The sequence below is a fragment of the Lissotriton helveticus genome, chromosome 2_2 (assembly GCF_964261635.1).
Source record: "Lissotriton helveticus chromosome 2_2, aLisHel1.1, whole genome shotgun sequence".
Classification (NCBI taxonomy): domain Eukaryota; kingdom Metazoa; phylum Chordata; class Amphibia; order Caudata; family Salamandridae; genus Lissotriton; species Lissotriton helveticus.
In genome coordinates this window covers 141,010,583-141,032,693 of record NC_136060.1, presented here as the reverse complement: position 1 = coordinate 141,032,693, position 22,111 = coordinate 141,010,583, and the positions used below count along the sequence as shown (strand labels likewise).

At 43.8% G+C, this 22,111-nt stretch overlaps 1 protein-coding gene across 1 annotated transcript in view; it reads right to left on the bottom strand.

Moving 5' to 3' along the window:
- Positions 1–20,659: 20,659 nt before the first annotated feature.
- LOC144821639 (uncharacterized) overlaps positions 20,660–22,111 on the bottom strand; it is a 335,720-nt gene continuing 334,268 nt past the window's right edge. The window contains exon 14 of the mRNA XM_078678875.1: positions 20,660–20,826. Within this exon, the coding sequence (XP_078535001.1) occupies positions 20,739–20,826 (88 nt within the window). The 3' untranslated portion in view covers positions 20,660–20,738. The remainder of the gene's footprint in view (positions 20,827–22,111) is intronic.

The following is a 22,111-nucleotide window of genomic DNA, read 5'->3' as shown; positions in this document are numbered from 1 at the left end:
GACAGGGTCCTAGAAGTACAATACAAGTATATTCAGGAGACTGCACACTTTCATGAAGTCAGGCTTCTTCTTCTTATACCTAATATTCACCCTTTGGCGAAACATTCCTTGGGTGCGCGGTATTTCATTTATGGTTACTGATTACAAAAAGAAAAGCAGAGTCATGATGACATGTACATATTTCACGTCGTGCTGCCCATAACAAATCATCCGGCAAGGCCCAACATTTCATCAGATATCGCTGGACCCCTAATAAAAATGGTCACCTCCCCACCATAAAATAAGTGAGGAGAAAGGAGTGAAGAAAGATGTGAGCGAGATATGGCAAGTGTGCGTGCTGAAATGGTTTTATGGCCGGTTGGGCCTAGATACTATCTTGCTTGGCCACTGGGAGGGAACTGACCTAACGAGCTCGGCCTGGGGCAATGGTTCTAACTTGTACTGGGGTCAGGAAGAAGTCGATTAAGGAGTACGTGTCCTTGTGGAATCAAATTCGACTGGATTAAGGCCTATGTAGAGGGCAACATGTAGCTAAGGGTTTAGAAGGTAAATGACGATTTCGAGGTGAAATCATCACTCGAATATGCCGAAAATACATGTACTTGATGTACTCGTCATTCTCGGTCTTTTGATACCAAATTCGTCCTATTTCGACGAAGTTTTTATTCTCGAGTCCGGTACTATTACGGATCCATATTTTTCAGAACCACAGACCCTCCTTTTGCCCTTACATAGGCAATTAATCTATCCTTATGTTAATCTGAGTCCAGATCTATATTCCTAAAGTCATTGAGATGTTGCTGCAACATCATTCTAGTGCTGAGCTCATGTCTTGACACAGGCTTCCTTACACATGATGTAACACAGAGGCCACATATTGCAGGAGCACACTGTATGCATAGACAGAACAGGAAAAGAATGGCTAAGACCATCCCAATGACCATCAGAATTTTCCATCCCCAGGCAGATATCAGCCCCCAGAACCATCCCATTAATGACCAATCTCCTTTATCCACATGAATAGATTCGGAAATCTTATGTAGTTTGGAGATGGCCCTGTATACTGTTGGAGCATTATCTGGAATAAAGATGCAACAACTGGACTGGATCAATTTGCATACTCCACCCCGGTCCGCAAGTATTACATCCAAAGCGACCCGGTTCTGAAGGGTCATCAGTCGATCCGACTGGAGCTCAGCAGTCAGGTTACTAAGGGCACCGGCAGTCTCAATCACGGTGGATTCAACTACCCTCGTCAATTGCCTTATGTTTCTGCTGTTAACCATGGCTCCCCAGAACGGCAGAATACCCATTGCGAAGTCACCAAATTCTTGACCCGCAGTGTCTTCTTTACTCAAAACACCTCGAACTACCCTTGTCAGATGGTAATCCGCCGCTGCTGTGTAGGTGGGAGGTAACAGGAATGAAACAAAACATGAGCCCGAGAAGTCAGGGGGCAACCATGTGTAGGCTCTATCGTGGCAGATGAAATAAGTACCCTTTGCGGCTAAAAAGGCAGGGGAAGTCTGAGATCCAAAAACGTACGTTTCTGTGCAGACACTCTTCCCTAGCTGAGCTCTGGGATTCCTACCAATACCTTGCAGACACAGGTGACCTTGATGGGGTACGATCCGGATAGGGGACGATCTCTTGGCTTGCTGTTTCTCACTCAATGTAGCGCCATATCCGGTCACATTCCAACCTACATATGCAAGTATCTCATCGTCCGGGGTATCTTCGTAAGAAGTCACTTCCTTGATCATGTCAACTATACCCTTCACTAGGGCGCTAGTCTTGAGGTTGTCTTTTACAGAACGTAGGGGTTGGATTTCTCGTGCATATATGAACATTGTCCTATATGCCCATACTGACCCATTGTGACTAAATGGCAGGACAAAATAGGGGATACCTCTATCCGTGGTGTGGGGCATGAGACCACACACCCAACAGTTGGTTGTGTTCATTACAAGTTGGTGTTGGTGTAATAGCTGAACGAAGGAGTTATTAATGAACTCTAATCTCCTATTTGATTCGTGGTCAGGCAAAGAGTGGAAAGAATGAGAGGAAACAGTAGGGGGAGGTATGGGCGATGTAGTAGGCGTGAATTTCATATGAGAAGAGAATAAAACATAGCTTATCAAAAACACCATTACGCTAAATATCATAAAAATACACATCATTATAAAAAATTTCTTTCTTATTGCTTTCAAAAGTCTCTGCTTAAAGTTCATTTGTTTGGCAGCTCTCTCCACATCAGGAAACTCCATCCTCTCTAAGGTGCTGCCCGCGGCGGTAGGTTGTTTCTGCTAAAGGATGCTTCCGTCAGTCTAGGGTGGCTCCCTTCGACCAACTGGAACCAGCAACCTATTGTTGTCAGCTGCACCCAAAAGTCTTTAATCAACCGCGACCCTAGCAGCGGAACCCGGATGGCGGTTCGAAAAAACAAAAATAAGCAAGTTACCTAGATGGGAGAATCTGCATTTTCAAAATAGCACTTTGGAAGGAAAAACTTATTATTTTATTAGTCCACAGGTTTTTCTCTCGGATCAAAGAATAAATCACTTTTACTTTAGTCTGTTTTTCTCGGTCGTAGATTATAGCGTCTTTTCCCGGGTGCTGTCTGGTCCAGGAATAGTAGTTCAGGTTCCACAGAGTTCAATTGTTCTGATGGCGGCGTAGTTTCTTGAAAAATGTTCTCACTGTCACAATCACGTTTAGCTTCCTTTACACGTTCATTAGTTGTGCGCTCTGAGTCAGGGCCTCCTGTCCGGACCCATTGGTCATGTGGCAGAGGGAAGGGTATCTTCTTACAATGGATCCCGTGGACCCAATTGGCCTTCCCCTCCACTTTAACGGTCGACCTTGTAGACAGGAGGACGAGGTGAGGTCCGGTCCATCTGGGCTGGTCGTTTCTTGTCCTCTGGAAATTCTTGACCAGAACCCAGGAGCCAGGGTCAATGGAGTGACCCGGTGTCTCGGAAACCGGAGGCAAGGTGTTGTGGACATGTTGATATAAAACACGCAATTTAGCCGTCAATTCATACAGATAGTCGAGCAAAATGGGGTGTTGCAGCTCGCTAAACTTCGTGGGCCTAGGCACTCCCCATATGTTGGCTGGCCGACCAAAGACTATTTCATAGGGGCTGAGTTTCATTCGCGAATGCACAGTCATTCTGGTGGACAGGAGTGCTAAGGGTAGAGCATCGGGCCATTTAAGACCCGTGCTCGCTTGGATTTTGGCCAATTTAAGTTTAAGCGTGCCATTGTAACATTCCACTAATCCAGCTGATTGGGGGTGATTTGCAGCGTGGAACTTCTGACTAATGCCTAGCCCTTCACACACTCGTTTCATCACACAACCCACGAATTCACTTCCGTTGTCCGACCAGACCATTCTAGGCATTCCGAACCTGGGGAAGAACTCTTTCACAAGGGCTTTCGCTGTGGACAAGGCAGTATTGTCCCTTAGGGGATAGGCTTCTACCCACCTTGAGAAGGCGCAAACAACCACGAGCACATATTTTAAGTTGTTGCACCTCTCCATGTGTATGAAATCTAGCTGCAAAACCTCGAACGGATACGTAGGAGGTGCAAAATGACCAGCTGGAGTTGGGGTTCCCCTACCAGGATTGTGTTTCAGACATACCATGCAATTCTTGACAACATTCTCTGCACACTTGGGAATCCCTGAATTCTTCCACACTGGGGCCAACGACTCGCAAATCCCTTTCGCGCTGATATGGGCCATCCCATGAGCCATTGTAACCACTGCAGGCACGTATGCATCGGGTAACATCCATCTTTGTTGCTCTGTCGATTCAATCCAACAACCATTTACATCCATTCTCCCTGTACTTTCTTTCCACATGCTTAACTCTTTCTCCGTGGCCTCAGCTTGGATGGACTTCACACTTTCTATCGTGTCTTCACATATTCCAACATCACCAGTCCATCTTTCTGGGCTCGCAACATACATTCGGCTCATCACATTCTTTGCCGTTTCTTTAGCAGTTTCATCAGCAAATGCATTTCCACGACCAACGTCATCGATCACTTTCTTGTGTGCACTACATTTTACAACTGCTACTTTCAGGGGCAACGTCAGTGATTCAAGAAGCTCATTCACCAACTGACCATGCTGAATCTTAGCTCCATGCGAAGTCAGGAACCCACGTTCTCTCCACAGTCGTCCAAAACTGTGAGCCACTCCAAAAGCATACTGACTGTCGGTATAGACAGTCACTTTCATTCCTTTTGATAACACACATGCTCTCGTCAACGCCACGAGTTCGGCGGCTTGAGCCGAACCATGTGGTATTGGCGCAGTTTCAACGATTGTGTGCAGAGTTGTGACAGCATATGCTGTAGTCACATTACCATTTGGGAGTTTAAAGCATGATCCATCCACCCATAATGTACCATCACATTCGGCGAGAGGGGTATCGAATAGATCAACTCTCCCTTTGGTCTCCTCCTCCGTTCTGAGGAAACAATCGTGCTGTTCTGAAGCATCCGATTCCTCAGCAATTGGTAACAATGTGGCTATGTTCAGGGTACTGCATCTTTTGATGTGCACATGGCTTGCTAGTAGCGTCAATTCATAACTGGACAGTCGAGCACTAGTTAAGTGCTGTGTCTTGGTCCTATTTAACAATGTATCTACTGCATGCGGGACCATCACGATTAGTGTATTATTCATTACTAGACCTGCAGACTGTCGAATAGAAACAGCTGCTGCTGCTGTGGCCCTTAGACAACTTGGCAATGCTCGCGCTACCGGATCCAAAGTTGACGAAAAATAGGCGCATGGCCGCTGTCTATCTCCGTATAACTGAGTCAGCACGGACAATGCACAGCCCTCCTTCTCGTGGACATATAATGTGAAAGGCTTACTGTAGTTGGGGTTACCTAACACAGGGGCCGAACATAATGCTGTGCGTAATTCGAGAAAACTTTTCTGACACTCATTAGACCAAGGAATGGGATTGGGTGTATTTGTACACGTTAGTGCCAATAAGGGTTTGGCTAATAACGAAAAATTTGGAATCCACTGTCTACAGTACGATGTAATGCCCAAGAAAGCGCGTACTTCTCTCTGCGTTCTTGGCACATTTAATTTTGCTATTGCCTGAATTCTTTCTGGGGTCAGTTTCCTTCCCTCCTTCGATAAGAGATGACCTAAGTAGGTCACTTCTTGTCGGCAATATTGGAGCTTGGAAAGTGACACCTTGTGATGTAGATCACATAGATGACGCAGTAGTGCCAATGTGGCCATTTTACATATTTTCTCAGTATCCGCGGCTATGAGCAAATCGTCCACGTACTGTACTAGAGTGGAACCTTCGGGCAAAACCATTGCGTCAAGCTGACTTTTCAGAGCTTGACTGTATATTGAGGGGCTTTCACAGTAGCCTTGAGGAGCGCGTTTAAAGGGAAACTGCGACCACCTAAGCTAAAGGAAAAAATATCCCTGCTTTCCTCAGCAATCGGGATACTGAAGAAAGCATTCTTCAGGTCAATCACCGAAAACCAGGATGCAGATGCTGGAATCATAGTCAATAATGTTGTAATGTCGGGGACAACTGGGAATTGTGGCACCACTATCTTATTTACTTCCCTAAGATCAATCACAAATCTATACACAGGTGGCTGAGAAGGGTCAGTTCGTTTTAAAACAGGCAGAACAGGACTATTGCAAACATTGCCTCGTGTTTCCTCAATTACGTCTTTCTCAATTAACTCATAAACAATCGCTAGCAAAGCTTTTTCACCCTCATTGGATATTCTGTATTGGGGAATTCGTGGCATTTTGACATTCGACTTCAATGTTACAACATACGGTGGAATTTCTAAAAGACCTACATCATTCGGACCCGTAGCCCAAAGAATATCCGGAAGAAGTGTCAATTCTGTTGGAAGCGTATTCCTCGACAAATACATGGGAGAAACCACTTTCTTACCTAAAGTCAGTTGTACTCCTGAGGGAGAACAGTACAAAGTCGCATACAATCTTTTTAGCAAATCTAATCCTAGCAAATTTTCACCACAACCTGTTGTCAAAATAAGGGGTGCTTCGAATTCACAAGGACCAACAGAAAGAGATAAAGGGTCAGAAATCGGATTTCTAATCGGGGCGCCAGAAAAACCTACGGAAACGTTCATTTCGCCAGACAAAGGTGCGCCAGGGAGTTTGGCGTGCATAATAGAACTCTTTGTAGCACCAGTATCCAACAGAAAAGGTTCTGACACACCCGATGTAATCACCTCAACGTAAGGTCCACTCTGATCTACTGGAACTGAAACAACTCCCTCTCTTCGTCTAAGGCTGTCCTAGCAATCGTTATTCTCCCACTGCTCATTTTCTGGGTAATACTCATCGACGTAGTATTGAGCTGTCCTGTCAGATACGTTATTTTGCTGGTCAAACCTGTTCATAGAGTTTTGTGGTGGAAGGGGACGTGCGTCCTGAGGGGTGTTTCCACGCCCTCTACCTCTGGGCGCTTGCTGACTACCACGATCTCGTACACCAGAAAACTCATTTGTACGTTGCGGCAGGGCAGGACAGTCATATTTGTAATGACCTTCTTGTTTGCAGTATAAACACTGGTTCGGACCTACGCGGTTTTGATGGTAATCGAATCTCTGCAAGTTTCTCTGCGGCTGCTGAAAAGTGTTCCGGTAGTGATTCGGACCATTATTATTTTTATTACCACCACCACGTGGAGGATAGGCTTGCTGTAGCAAAACCTTCGTTTTGAGTTCTCTAGTTTTCTTCTCTACTTTATCTTTCTCATCCTTGTCTCTATTCTCGTAGTACTGTGCGGTAGCTAATATCTGGGCTGAAGATGAGACTGCCCAAGAACTTTCTGAATCTTTCAATTTTCTACACAAGTCTGGAAGCAGATTGTGCACAAATTTATCGACGAACAATCTCTGACCACCTTCTGTGGTCATATCTTGACCGCTGTGGTCAATGAATGTTTCTTCAAATCTGGTGAAGAAATCTGACACAGTTTCTTCTTTCTTTTGCTTGCATGCAGATAACTTATCCCAATTTACACGTATCGCAGGCATTATTGTCTTCATGTAATCTACTATCCTACCAGGTAGTTCCGCTATCAGGGGTTCAGGCTTCGCACCAACAACTTGTCATGCATCTGCAACAGTAATATTAGCCCACGTGTCACCTAATTCCTGGTCATGATCTTCATGACGAATTTTTCCCCATAAAGGCTGTGGAACGACGTTCCCGAATAACATATCGATATCGGCTAAATTCATAATACATGACCCAGCAGTTTGTGATAATTCTTTATAGTACCCTGCAGGATTTTTACGCGGATCTGGTAGTGTTTGTTTGAGTGCTAAAACTTCAGCTCGTTTCCATGGAACATGTACCCATACTCGGTGAAAGTGGGGCAGGACAGGTGGGACAGCTGTCGCGTCACCCTCTCTCCACTGTGGGGGAACTTCTCTCATAGGGTATTGTCGTGCCTTTTTCCTACTAGATGCACTAGATTCTGATGGTGACCCAGAACTACTTCCCTTACTTCGATGTGATAATAGCATTTCAATTGCTTCTTCTACATCGGGACCTACAATCATACCCAGACTAAACTTAAACCTTATACGACACATCTCTTGTGGGAGGCAATCCTGATCATTGTCTTCTAAATCTTCGCACAGAAAAACACACATCTGTTCGAACACATATCTCTGTGTCGCTGTTTCCCATTGATGGAAAACTTCCATGACAGACTGTAAATCATATTTTGCAGTGTCCATGACCCATTTCCGAGCTAAATTATTCAGGGAATCTCTCTCTTGATAATCGGGCAGTTGACTTTGCAACTGTCTTCTTCCTATGTTAGGGGTCGTAGCAGGCGACCCGAAAAGTGGTAAAAGAAGATTAGTAACAGTACTGGCCATTTTCTGCCGAAGGGAAGGTGAAACGGAAGAACAAACAGATGAAAGAACGGGGTGAGGTAAAGCGGATGCAGAGATGGCAGAAGAGGTATGAGGAATAATAGATGTGGTGCTAGGCAAAATCATAGAAGGGGCATTTGTAGAAAGTACAGTAGGCAAGATCGTAGAAAACACAGGAGAAACAGAAGTGGTCGGTGGGCCTGGAGGAGGCTGCACCGAAGAAGTAGGAGCCAGCTGAAGAACAGCTGGTGGGTGCTGTGGAAAAGCCAGAGGCGCAGCTTGTGCAACAAGAGGTTGCGGGGGTGCTGTAGCATTCTGCGCATAGGGGGGTGGCGAAGTTAACAATTGCGACATTAATTGGTCTTTTTCACGCTCTTTTGCTTTCCCTTGCTGAAGAGACGGCAAAACTGGATAGCACTTATCTATTGCCATTTTACGTTGCCTGTGCAATTGCTCATTTATCTGCTCTTCCTCATTATCTTTAAACTGCACGGCAGCTTGCATTACTGAAAGTCCTTCTTCTCTCTTATTTTTCTTAGCTAATTTAATTTCTTTTTGTTTGGCTTCTTTGCGCCATATGCGGAAAGAGTCAAACATCGCCGGCCGGGCTTTCTTTTTGAAGAGTTTAACTTCAAGGTTGTCTAAAATTTCGGAATCAAAGCTACCATATTGGGGCCATTTTAAAACACCGTCTTTCCTAGTGTATTTAATCCATACCTCGTTGTAAGCGATGGGGCCTACCCCATGTTTAACGTACAGCTCGTAAGTCGGAGTTCCAACTGGAGGAACCGGACATGAGTCCTCCAATCGGGAGTCCCTATTATTATTACCAAGACAAAACAAATTCCCGAGTCTAAGACTAGGCATCCTTTCTCTCTAGTCTAGTTCCAAAACTTCAAAGGAGTTATCGATTATGATATTGCTCGTGAAAACACGAGTCCTTCGGTTATGGTACTTGCAAGAACCAATAAAAACCTTTATGTATCTCTAAGATATCACAAAGTAAGTCCAACTAAGGACTAGGAGACGCTCCACTTATACTTAACTGAAAATTATCGATGGCTTCACCAGAAGACTCGTCTCAGCGTTTCGCTCTACCGAAAATTTCAAGGGTCCAACATCAGGGCGATAGCCAGGGCAGCAGTCCTTGTAGCCGTCGGGAAGCGGGGAACCTCGTAGTAAAGACCTTCGGACCACGTCGACATGCAGGGGTCGATGAGGTGGTGGGCCCTCCTCCGGAATTTTCACACGAAGCTCCTCACGATCTTCAGGCTGATTGGTACCACTGGAATCGCCCCAACGCTGGGCGCCAAATGAGGTACTGGGTTTTTAGGAACCGGTGCCGAACCGGTAACCCAGCGGTGCCAGGGGATCAACACACCAAAGACCTCGGGTTCTCCTGAGTCAGACCCACAGAAACTTCAGAGTCTTCCAGGTGAAGTCAAAGATTCGTTTATTGGCTGCAACCAAGGTGACAGGGTCCTAGAAGTACAATACAAGTATATTCAGGAGACTGCACACTTTCATGAAGTCAGGCTTCTTCTTCTTATACCTAATATTCACCCTTTGGCGAAACATTCCTTGGGTGCGCGGTATTTCATTTATGGTTACTGATTACAAAAAGAAAAGCAGAGTCATGATGACATGTACATATTTCACGTCGTGCTGCCCATAACAAATCATCCGGCAAGGCCCAACATTTCATCAGATATCGCTGGACCCCTAATAAAAATGGTCACCTCCCCACCATAAAATAAGTGAGGAGAAAGGAGTGAAGAAAGATGTGAGCGAGATATGGCAAGTGTGCGTGCTGAAATGGTTTTATGGCCGGTTGGGCCTAGATACTATCTTGCTTGGCCACTGGGAGGGAACTGACCTAACGAGCTCGGCCTGGGGCAATGGTTCTAACTTGTACTGGGGTCAGGAAGAAGTCGATTAAGGAGTACGTGTCCTTGTGGAATCAAATTCGACTGGATTAAGGCCTATGTAGAGGGCAACATGTAGCTAAGGGTTTAGAAGGTAAATGACGATTTCGAGGTGAAATCATCACTCGAATATGCCGAAAATACATGTACTTGATGTACTCGTCATTCTCGGTCTTTTGATACCAAATTCGTCCTATTTCGACGAAGTTTTTATTCTCGAGTCCGGTACTATTACGGATCCATATTTTTCAGAACCACAGTGCACATCAACCCGTTCATCACTAGTCTTAAGGATGAGACGGCAATCTGGTCTCCCCTTCCGCTCTTGTTGTACGGGCGCTCAGCGATCTTTACAATGGTCTCATTGCCCAGAATATTATACAGGCTGCAGAACTTCCCATATAATATACTGCAAGCGTGGTTCGCATAGGTTAATGTCATACACAACAAATGGGGCTGTCTAGGTAACACAGAGTCCGTGCATGCAGTCGATGTATTGCGGCAGCATCGCAGCAACGGCCATTTATCCCTATTATGCTGCCTCCCATTTAAGAATCATAAATGAGTTGTGGTATAACTCACCAACAGATCCAGCTTTTGCACTTGAACATATGGCAATGGAGGGCACCCCCCTTCTTCTGCTCCTATATAGTATGCAGAGCCTGGAATTCATACCCCCCACACCCCCCAAGAAAAAATGTGGTCCGACTCTGGAGGTATACGGTCAAGCAGATGGCCGCCTGACGCAGACGACCCAGCTGTGGCAGGGTACAACATCTTTGCTCGGTGTCTGCCATAGTGGGATTTCGTAGGTGGGACCTGGTGGGCATATCCACTCTAGATGACATAGTACAGGGTACTACCTTAAAATCGTTCCAACAACTGCAGAGATCCATTTACACAAGAATCAATTTTATAAATATCTCCAGCTGCGACATGCTCTCACTCCCCTAATTCAGCCAATTGATACCTTGCCTGAATTCCACCCCTTGAAAGACGCTTGTTAATGGGAGACTTAGGAGCCCATAAGATCCGTCAGATATATCAAACACTGACAACACACACCCATACGACTCTACATAAGACCAAAAGGGCATGGTAGGAGGACTTATCTTTACATGACTGAAGATGACTGGACCGAAGCCTTGGCAAGCCCCCGGGGTGCGGCAGTGTCATCGCGCTACAGTCTCACACAATTTAAATATATTCATCATATATATTACACACAATCCTGTCTTTAGAAGATGGGCGCTATCCAGTCCCCCATGTGTTTGAGATGCGGGGAGGAAGAAGGGACTTGATATACACTGTCTAGAGCTGTACATCATTACAGCCAATCTGGCAGAAGATTGTGTCTTATCTGGGTGGGTTGTTGGCGTGGGATCTTCCCTTCGACCCAAAACTGCTTTTAATTCATAGCACCAATGGGATAGGCAGGAACCTGTACAAGCAACACCTGCTGCCTCTATCCCTTACCATTGCTAAACACGATATCACCCAGCTGTGAAAGGGTAAGTCACCCCCAACGACTGTTAGGTGTAAAAAGGCCATTGATGATTGCATGGTGCAGAGATCGTGTTGTTCCAAGCTCGAGGCTGCCCCGAGAAGCACAGGAAAATATGGTCCTGTTGGGCGATTTACAGGGGCATAGAGTTACCCCCCCATTACATCTCCTGACCCCTCTTAAGACTTGTTCCCCCATATTATTGGTCACTGAACAACTCGAACTACAACATGAAACCATATGTGTGTTCATTTAATTAGACTTTCAAAGACTTGTGGAATTTGAGACTATCTGAACTATGTTTTTGCTGTTTTACCTGCAGGTTATGCAGGGGTTACAACTTTATGTTTGTATTGGTAATCCTGATTTATTTTGTCTTCAAAATGTATACATAGGGCCACGGCACAGTATACACCATAAATACTTTATAAAATATATGTTTAAAAAATTCTCCAATGACCTGTCTTTATTTATGATTCTACAAGATCTGGTATGTTGAATTCGGGGTTCAGGTACAGCCTTTATTTTTGCCACCCAAAGTTCCATGTGGGACAAACTTGCTGCCAAGGCCCTTTTTCTTTTGGGTTCACTTTGCCACCATTCAGTGCACTTGTGCTCTATGTTGATGATTACACACTTTTGTGGGGCTCATAATCAAAGCTTGATACTGAAGCTGACCAAGTTTCCACAAGACTGGACACCTTATTACCATTCATATTCATGTTACATCCTAGAGCGTCATGCTGAAAAGATTTGAACGTGGAAAATCTTGTCTGTCCCCGTCCTCAGGGAGTGGAACATTTTCGAATTCCTCACTTTACAGGTTAATAATTTTTTCCTGCTGCTCACTTCTAAAGTTCCCAAACTTCTTGAGAGAGCTTCAAGAATACCAGGGCACAGACACTTTCTTCACTCAGTCCCCAGCTACAGCCCATTCCAAACTGGCCAACTGTATCTTCTCCTAAGTAACCATTCTTGTCCATTTTCTCCCTATGGCCTTCAGGAGGCCAGCTTGCCTGACTCTTGAGCTTCACCTTCAAAACTGAGAATCAAGAGAAAGCAGAATCCAAGTCCCCTGACCTTCCCTGTATACACAAGTTAGCCTAACAGAAAACAACCTTGTTCTTCCTGTCTTCTCTAAGAACAGTAGTGCTTTGATTACCAGAGAGGAGCTCCATCTTAAACATAGTAATTCAACAATGGTTGGTGAATGGCCCTGAATATATCCCGACAAATTTGCTACATTGCGACCTCCCTACATTTTCAATATTTTCTATGCATGTTGCCAAACAAACAGACCATTCATAATATTTTCAAGATGTCGGCAGGCTAATTTGGAAGCTTGAGTTCCTTCAGCCCACTCATGGGTTTGCTTGCCTATTAAAATGATGTCCCTCTCTCTACCCATCATTGGAAATCCTACTCGAACTGTGTATTTACTTATGGCACTGCCCTGCGTAGGAGGAGCCAGAGAGTCTCAAGGAAGACTTGTTTTCAAAGGCCCAATCACATTGTCATGCATATGAAACGTCCCGAAGTCATTGTCTGCTCTTTGTAGTGAACTTTTCTTTGTACAGAGGAAAAATAAAACAATATGGCTAGTAACAACAGAAGGAGAAGCGATGTCATACAAGGAGGCATTCCACCTCCTTTTGGTGTGTTCTCACTACTGGCTCAATGGCATGTTGTAATTCATCCTAATAAATAATTTTCATTACCTTCAGATTTTGTAGTAAATAGACATTAGTACAATAAAAATAACAAAGAAATTTACAATGTCTTCAACCGAGTAATTATTGTCCATTTCCTTCCACATTCATTTTTTTCTGATATCACTCAATAATAAATTCTTCTCTCCAGGATTATTGGCCCAGTTGTTGATGCCACTCTAATAAATAATAACCACATTTTTCTAAAGATTTCTGTTGAACAAAAATCTTTCTCCGGTGGGGGCACACAGAATGATGTGTAACAAACTCTTTTAAAATGTAAAGATAATTATTTCCTGGGGTAATATTGTTTGATGGGGTTGGAAAAATATTTCACAACATGAAAGGTACTTTAGACTAATCCTAAAAAATATTTGTGACAATGGTTGTTGTGGTATCCTTCACTGTGTTATGTATGTGGTACTTGCTGATTGTAGAATGTTATTCTTAGAATGTCATGATGTAGTTATGTTAAGATTCCATTTGAGGCCAGGACTAGGTCAGTTGCTGCCTGCCTGTGTCTTCTGTGGATGAGATCCTTTCTCCTTGATATATGAATAAAGAAACCTTTTATTCATTCTACATTTGAGTTATACTTCTTCACAGTTGTGTGTTTCCATCCCCAATAACAGACCGGCAAAGCTAATACGGCAGCATTTTAGAGACGAGACCTATAGGTGTTGTCAATGCTTGTTGCTTATTTCTAGGGTGACTGGAGAGTAGAGCAGAGTGAGGGGAAGCATACACGACCACTGTGAAAGTCCTCCTCAATCATCGGAATGGAAATTTAGGCTTTGCAACCAAGACCAGTGCTACATTATGACCACTTTAGGCAACTGCCTTAAGAACGACTACAATAGGCCACAAAAAAGACAGTATATTACAACATTTAGATTAAACCCTAACTAAGGGAAGAGTCCACAATACAAATTGCCATTTTGTGTTGGGCTCCAAAAATGTTTAAATGTGGCACCGACCTCAAATTGATCTTCTGATCATGCAGTTGGGCAGTAAGGTTCTTAACCTCTAATATGGCAGATACATTTTTAGGAATTAAGGCCTAGAAGAAGATCAAGTAAGAAAATCAGAGAGGGAGGAGGAATTAAGGAGCATGTTGGAGGATTCAGGGATGTGATGGGGAGGTGCCTCAGTCAGTGCACATGTACCAGAATCAGGTGAACTGGAGCAGGGGAAGAGACTGGAAGATGGAGTCTACCCCCATTAAAACAAGACAATGAACATGTACAAACTTGAAGTCCTATAACTGAATGTGATTGAGTGGAAGTAAACTAAATTGATTGGTGCCTCTCAATGTAAGTACTCGTTTGACAACAAAGTGAGACAAATAACACAAGAATGTAGATGTGTAGTGAAGAAATTGTACAATTCTTTGATTGGAAGTGAGTAAAGAGATGGATAGAGAATAGCACAGGAAGAAATAGATGTGCGGAAGAGCCATCATCATTGGCCGGAACGTCATTTTAAATGGATGTATTTGGGGACTGTGGGTTCCACCAGTCGCCTGATCATCTAGCAAGAGGCAAGAATCATAAAGACGTATGGCATGCAAATTGGTAAAGGAGAGCATTGGCACCAGGGCCTTGAAAGGACGGGCGAGGTGAGACTTTAAAAGAGAGCTAGTTGGAAAATGAGCATGAAGAAGGGTTCGGTATTGGTAAGGACCAAACTAAATATCCAAAAAAGGTAAGGAAGAAATGTCAGCGTATGAGGTGCATCCCAAAAAAAGATAAGCGTGTTTAAGTCAAAGTTAATGATGGTAATGATTAGTGGCTACTCTTCCAGCTGTGCTTATGGGTTAATCATGCTACTCTTCTGAATTCCCAATGTCAAAAATGAGGTGTGTGTGTGTGTGTATGTGAGAGAGAGAGGGAGAGAAAAAGAGAGAGAGATAGAGAGAGAGAGTTAGAGATAGGGCTGAGGTTATGGATACCCTGCCAACAACGTCACATTTTCCTCCGGTCAGAGCTGGAACAACTTTCGCTCTGATGGGTGTTCAAACTGGAAGCTGGATCTCCCATCTATTCCTGCGATTTATTTAAGCTCCCACAGACCTTCAACTTGTCAGTGGCTCTAACCTAACACTATTCATTCAGATATTTTTTATTTTGGATGGTTGGAAGCCGAGCTCCTTGCTAAGTTACTTCTTATATATGTAACAAGTAGGACCTTCTGGGTGGCAGTCACTTAACTGGCCAATAGTGGCCTTCTCGACTTGCTGGAAAATTTGGAGTGGGGCATTTACAGATCCTCAGCTCATTAGAGGAGGAGATGAGACATGGGTGGGTACATGACCATCTTTGATATAATAATTGTATCAATATGCATAGTGGTAATTATGCCTAGCAGAATGGCGGGCCTCCTTAACACCAGTAGTAAATATGCTGACCTACCTAATTCAAAAACGTCTTGGACCAGTAGTCTTTTTTGTCATCACACATGACACTAGGAAGCTAATGGACCTAGTAGGTCAGATCTTGGTAATTTAACCAATAATAGTTGCTGAAATATATTTGATTGTGATATTGTACTTTAAAATGTATTTGCCAAAATTGTTTTTCTAAAAAACAAAATGTGTAATTCCTGGTATTTTCATTTTCATGCTGGTGACATGGGGTGGAGGGAGTGGGACGGTCGGATGGGGTGGGGGGTACTCACCAGCCACCCTGAGACTCTGCTACCCTGATTTTTATGACACCAACGAACTTCTCCCTTGACCAGCTAGCGCAAATGCAAGTACATTTGTAGTTATAGCCACTTCGGGCAATTATTGGAGTTATTAATATTATGCTGGCCTTTCCACCTCAAAGAACTTCTGCACTTAATGCCCTTCTTGTCCAGTTAATAAAACAACAGCACACATCCTGATTGCAACATCATCCTGCTGTCATCCTCGCCCTGTATCCTTTAACTACAGGCCGTCTACCGTGGACTGACATATGCCGTACTCCAATGGTTTGGTTTCTGTTTCATGTTATTTAAGGATTCTTTTTTTATTTGAGCTCTACCATTTCACAATTGCTACAATATATGCCTTCTGTGTTGTTTGGGAATGGAAAAAACAACAGTTTATTAGCATTGTCTTGGCTAATAAGGAGCAACCCCCTGTCTCAATCAGAAGACCTAAGTTTGAGGAAATCAGTACAAGGACTCTTTCAGAGTACGGTGGTTTTCAGTATTCTCAGTGGGACAACCACCACCAGCTCTACCTCTGGAGCACAATTTTAGTTGTCCTTGCTCCATTGGAAATGGCGTTCGATGTGCCCCACAATCAAGGTCAACCCATTCAAAGTAATTTCCACCAGTGTTCCTTATACCCAGGACAAATATTAAATCTGTGGTGTTTCGGGACAGACAAATGTACAAATGCACCCCGTTCACTGGGAGTAAACTCCCAGCACACCAAATAGATTTATTATGGAGATCATGTGTAGGAAATTTCGCTTTTGATGGAGGGGGTGAAACCCCTTCTCAAGCAACAACCACAATCCTCGTCAGGGTGAACCACAAAAGTCACTGAATTAGCTTGTGCTTAACCCTCTCATATCTTAGTATAAAGGAAGTTAGGCTTAGCATAGAGGCACTTTGTTAAGTATTTATGCAGCATACATGCAGTAATAAAGTGAAAACACAACACAAAAGGTATATTCCACACCAATTTAGAAACATAGAGTAACATTTAATAAATAAAATGAGACCAAAGAAACAAAAATCCAATCAGTACACTGAAAATGTGCAAATCTAAATGTTTAAGTAAAAATCATTCCATGAAGTAGAAAGACTGGGAAAAAGTCACAAGTTCAAGTTGACCGCGATGGAGTGCATGCCAGACACAGAGACCACGTTAGTCCCGCTGAAAAAGTTACCGTGTCAAAGTCCTGTGCACAGAGTTCAAAACATATGGATTTCACAGGGAGAGATCAAGTGATGCCAGCCAAGGGTCCAGAATCTGGGGAGGCACCTCTTGGGGATCAGAAACTCACTCCAGTAGAGGCCAGCAGGGCTCAGGCAGCCACATTTGAAGGTCCAGGAATGTCCAGTTACAGCGGGCCAGCTGTGCAGTTGCAAGCAGGCCTCTAGAGCTTCTTGTGTCCCTGTAGCGCAGAACAGGTCAGCCAACTGACCCTTGGAGGCACGCTGATTAGCCTGGGATGAAGGAAGCAGGTCTAGTCTTCCTTTTCAGACAGCAGGGCAGGGTTCAAGTAGTAGGACAGTCCTGTGAAGAATAAGGCAGGCCTCAAGAAGCAGGGTAGTCCTCTGGGGACCAAGGCAGGGTTCAAGCAGCAAGACCGTCCTCTGGTAGCAGCAGGGCAGTCCTCTGAAGAACAAGGAAGGCATACAGTAGCAGGGCATCCTTTGGGGAACAGAAAAGGCATCAAGCAGCCGGGCGGTCCTCTAGGGAACCACATGTCTCTATAATGTCCACAGGTCTCAAAGTGTATTGATGGGTGGCTCGGAATGACCAATATTTATGCCTGGTGCCACCCTTTGAAGTGTTTGAACTGGGGAAATGTTCTAGTCCACCTCAACATCTGGCTCCTTCCCTTTTCTTCCTCTTCTCAGGCTCTAAGTGGTATAGAGTGACAGGAGGCTGGTGTCAAGTTCCTTTGTGAGTCTGATGGAGGTAGCCGTTTGAAATGTAAATGGGGCAGGAAACAGCTCTGCACTTCCTCTTCCAGTTACACCCAAAACTGGGGTTTAATTGTCTGGGTCTAGTACTCATTCCTGAGGAAGGGGAGACAATTAAGAGGCCCAGGCAGCTGGAAATCCTAGAATGCCTCAGAAAGTTTAGGGGAGAGAAATGACAACTTTCTAAAAGAGGCATTTTAAAAATTGTAATCTAAAATCCAACTGTACCCTTGAAGAAGATTTTAAATTACAATTCATTTGAGTCCAAACATTATGTATGTACCCGTTCCTATTGAAAAGTTATCACTAATGTTATCCTATAGGAGAGTTAGGCCTTACAGTACTGAAAAACGAAATTACGCGTTTTTCACTAAAAAGATATGTAAAACATAAAAACACATGCCCTACATGTTTAATGCAATACACTCTACCCTATGGGCTGCTAGGGCCTACTTTAGGGCTGGCTTATATGCATTAAAAAGGTAGGCTTATTTTGCCAGGTCGTATTCGAAGTTTAAACCTGCACTGCAGGCTGGAATGGCAGGCCTGAGACATGTTTTAAAAAGCAGTTTTTAGTAGGTGGCACAATAAGTGCTGCTGCCCACTACTAGGATTTAATTTATAGGCTCTCGTTAGCCGTGGTACCATATATGAGGAACTTGCAAGTAAATTAAATGTACCAATCAAGTGTAAGCCTATTGTACAATGTTTTAGGGAAAGAGGTCACACACTTTTGCATTGGTTATCAGTGTTAAAGTGCACAGAGTTCTAAAAGTCAACAAAACGGTTTCAGAAAAGAACTGGGGAAGGCAAAAAATGTGGTGGTGACACTGCAGAGAGGGCTAATGCCAACATCCTTGAAAAGGACAATCTCTTTAGAGATCTAGGTCCAAGGCTCACTTAAGCGACAGCTGGTCTGTCCTGTGATGTGGCAAGCTTGCATGTTGTTTTTTACCTCAGACGCATGCATGGGGCCTTTGAATGTAAAGGGGTAATACACATGACAGTAATGGACATCATTACATTTGTCAGCCTGGCTAACACAGTCACAGAAGTGTTTTGACCTTCAGGTTGCCAAACTTACAATGAGCTCCTAAATATTTTATGGTCCAGTACATCCATTAAGGAATCTGAAATCCTGTAGTGGTTCCCTGATTGATATATAATATATAGGTGAGATTTCTCATCAGAATTGTGCGATTCTCACATGCCAAACATTCCAGCGAGAGATTATTTGTACTTCACCACGTGAAGGAGATTAAAGGTACATGTTCAGGTACTCCTAACTCTAGTGTAATCAAAAAGGGTCCTAGTGCCTAAGTGCTAAAGTCATGGGCTTGTGTCCCTCCATGGTAATATGAAGACAGACAAATACCTAGTTTCAACTGGTCTTGCTGTTTCTTATGAGGACATTGTCACTGACTCTTTTTTCTTGGACACTTTTCTCTTGCCATGCTTTTGAAAAGAAAAGTAGGTACACAGCAGTAGGCACACTCTTCCTGCCATTTTTCTTTGTGGGGTGAGCAAGAGATCAGTCTCTCACCCTGAGAGTGGGTGTTTCAAGGAAAAAGAATTACAATTTATAGTCCTTTCTCAGACTAATGGGAGATTCCCCTTCAACAGTCTTAATTTCCTAATTTTCCAGATTCCAACATCACTCCAATATGAGAGTGGTGAGAACAGTGCTTCATTGATTGGAGTTAATAGGGACTGCTTGAATTCCCTTGTTTTTGAAAAAAAAATCACTACAGTCTGCAGCCCATTTTTCACCATTGTGAACTCGTTCCTATTATATCTAGTGAAAATCTATTTCCAAAGTTCATATTTGCACCTTTATCAAAGTGTCCATGTTAAATAATGATAGCACAGGATGTGGCCCGAGTAATTACCAGAGGCTAAGATTAATTCAAGAATTCCATCCATCAATTTTGTATATATTTTGTGTCACCCAAGTGGGATGGGTATGCCCAGACGTGGGTCCCATGCGCACTGTGTCATTGAAACCAAGCTATACCTGGCAGCTGAGCCCTAACTAGGGAGGAACTGGTCCTGGTTTCCTTGTCTTTCGGTTCAAGAAGGACCTGGCCTGGCAGTTCGGGCTGTACTGTTTCCATTGGAGCAGGGTCAACACACATTTGCATATGGCTGGTTCCAAACTGAGGTGCCAAGGTGTGCAAAATAATGATGGACAGGAATGCACCCTAGGTAATTACCAGTGGCTGAAATTCATTCAAGCATTCCATCCATTTCTTTTTTTATATTTTCAAGTGTAAATCTGAAGCCACCTCAACTCATAGCATGGAAATCAATCAATCAATCAGTCATTTGTTAAGCGCACTTCATACCCGCGAGGGTCTCAAGGCGCTGGGGGGGGGGGAGGTGGGGGCCACTGCTGTTCGAACAGCCAGGTCTTTAGTGTCCTCCTGAAGGTTAGCAGGTCTTGGGTGTTGAAATCAGCTGATGTACCTCTGCAGACATGCAGGTGGGTCAGGATCAGTGTGAACGTTATGCAGTTCAGCCCGTCTATAGCACGACCTTCTGAGGGCTGATTTACCTATTGTAGATTTTATATTTACATGATATTATTTACTATATAAAGCTTGTGCACCATGAGAAATGGGTTCTTGTCAGCCCATAAGCTACGGGTTTGATGCCACTTGTGGGTGGTGAAAGCCTTGCTGCAGCCCACATGTGGTACTTGATTACAATGCCACCTGCATGTTTTATGCACGCTTATGGAAACTTAAGAAAAGTGAACAATGCCAGCTGAAATAGCCAAACTGTTACCAGCTCCTCACTGCCTATATGACAAAATCAGCTGCAAGCCGAAAGAAATTTCAATTTCTCCCCTACATCCCACGCAGCTGAAAAAATATAATAAATCTTTTGAAACATGCTAAAACAGTTTTCACTGTATTTCACAACAAAGATCAGAGCACAAAGCAACCAAAACTTGCCACTTTTATTTTTTTAATTCTGTACATTATAGTCAAAGTTCCAAGAAATGTAACTAAATACATTGAGTTATCAGTGAACCTTCTCAAAGAACATCTCAGATAACTTGTAGTACTTTTCTGAGATCCTGTACATTTGGTTGCGGTGATGCAGCAGTGCACTGGAAAAAAATAAAAAGGCAAAACATTATTATTGGCTTCCAGACCAGCTTTTTACACTGGTACCACACTGAAGAAGCACACTGAGCTGCTTCATTTGGGACCAGGGTTAATTTGAGAAGTGTTGTATAGTCACATACCATGCAGAGACACACATGGCTGGCTTTAGCGCTGGTGGTGCTTGTTGCAACAATCTTTTTTGTCGACCCGCCCCATGACCTCCTCCTTGGGTACCCTCACTACCAACCGGCAAAAGTGCCCTTCACCTCTCCATAGCTCCTCTCTCGCACACATTTCATTTGTTTTACTGCTCTGCTGAAGCCTGGCTTTACTAATTCACTCAGCTATCCACATAAAATACAGATCTGTTCTTTGCAGCAGGCCTGCGCTACTTTATGGCGAGTCAAACCTGCCACTAGACAAAAATTCCGATCTCTCTCTCTCTAGCAGGAACATTAATCACATGAGTTATCTTGACATTTTTGTTGCTGCCTAAAAGCTGGACGCACAGGGAACTCGGCAGCAGGTTCTTTTAAATCATAAATTCTTGTTAAAAGCAACCTCACCCTGAGGTCAGGGACCCCCTGCCAGGTCAGCGCCTAGTGCGGCTGCACTAGTCACAATGCCCTACTGCCGTCCCTGCATACACATATAAAAAAAACACCAGAATGTTTCACATACATACACACACAAACATAGGTGCACACATAACAACACCAACAATACTCAACAGTGATTACGAGATTACTTGAAACTGAATGGCCATATTTCCACCTCACAGATTACCGGAAACCGTGAACATACTCCTCCAGAGGAGGTGGAATTTAAAACAACATCTGACAGTTACAGTCACAAGTTATGTTAGTCGTCGTTCTATATACATTTCACTGTGAGTTTAAATTGAGTATCATAGCAGCAAAACTGGCAATTTAGTTTAAGATTTTGACACTTGTAGATTAGGCTTTCAAATGCTTTGTCAGTAAAGTGATTGCATACTTTTTATGTTTGTAATCAGGGCCGGACTGGCTACCGGGCGTTTTGGCATGCTGCTGAGCTGCGGGCTGATGTCACTGCGGTGGGGGCAAATTTCATTGATGAAGACCTGCGTGTCCTTCGAAATAAACTAAACAAAACGAATTTCGTTCAGCACACGCAGGTCCCCATTAACGAAATCCAGCCGCGGTCGGTAGTGGGAGTATCTGCGCGCGGTGAAGTGGGGAGGGGGAGGGGCAGGGTGGGGGGTAATAACGTATGGATTACGGGCTTTAACAAGTAAGTAAACATATA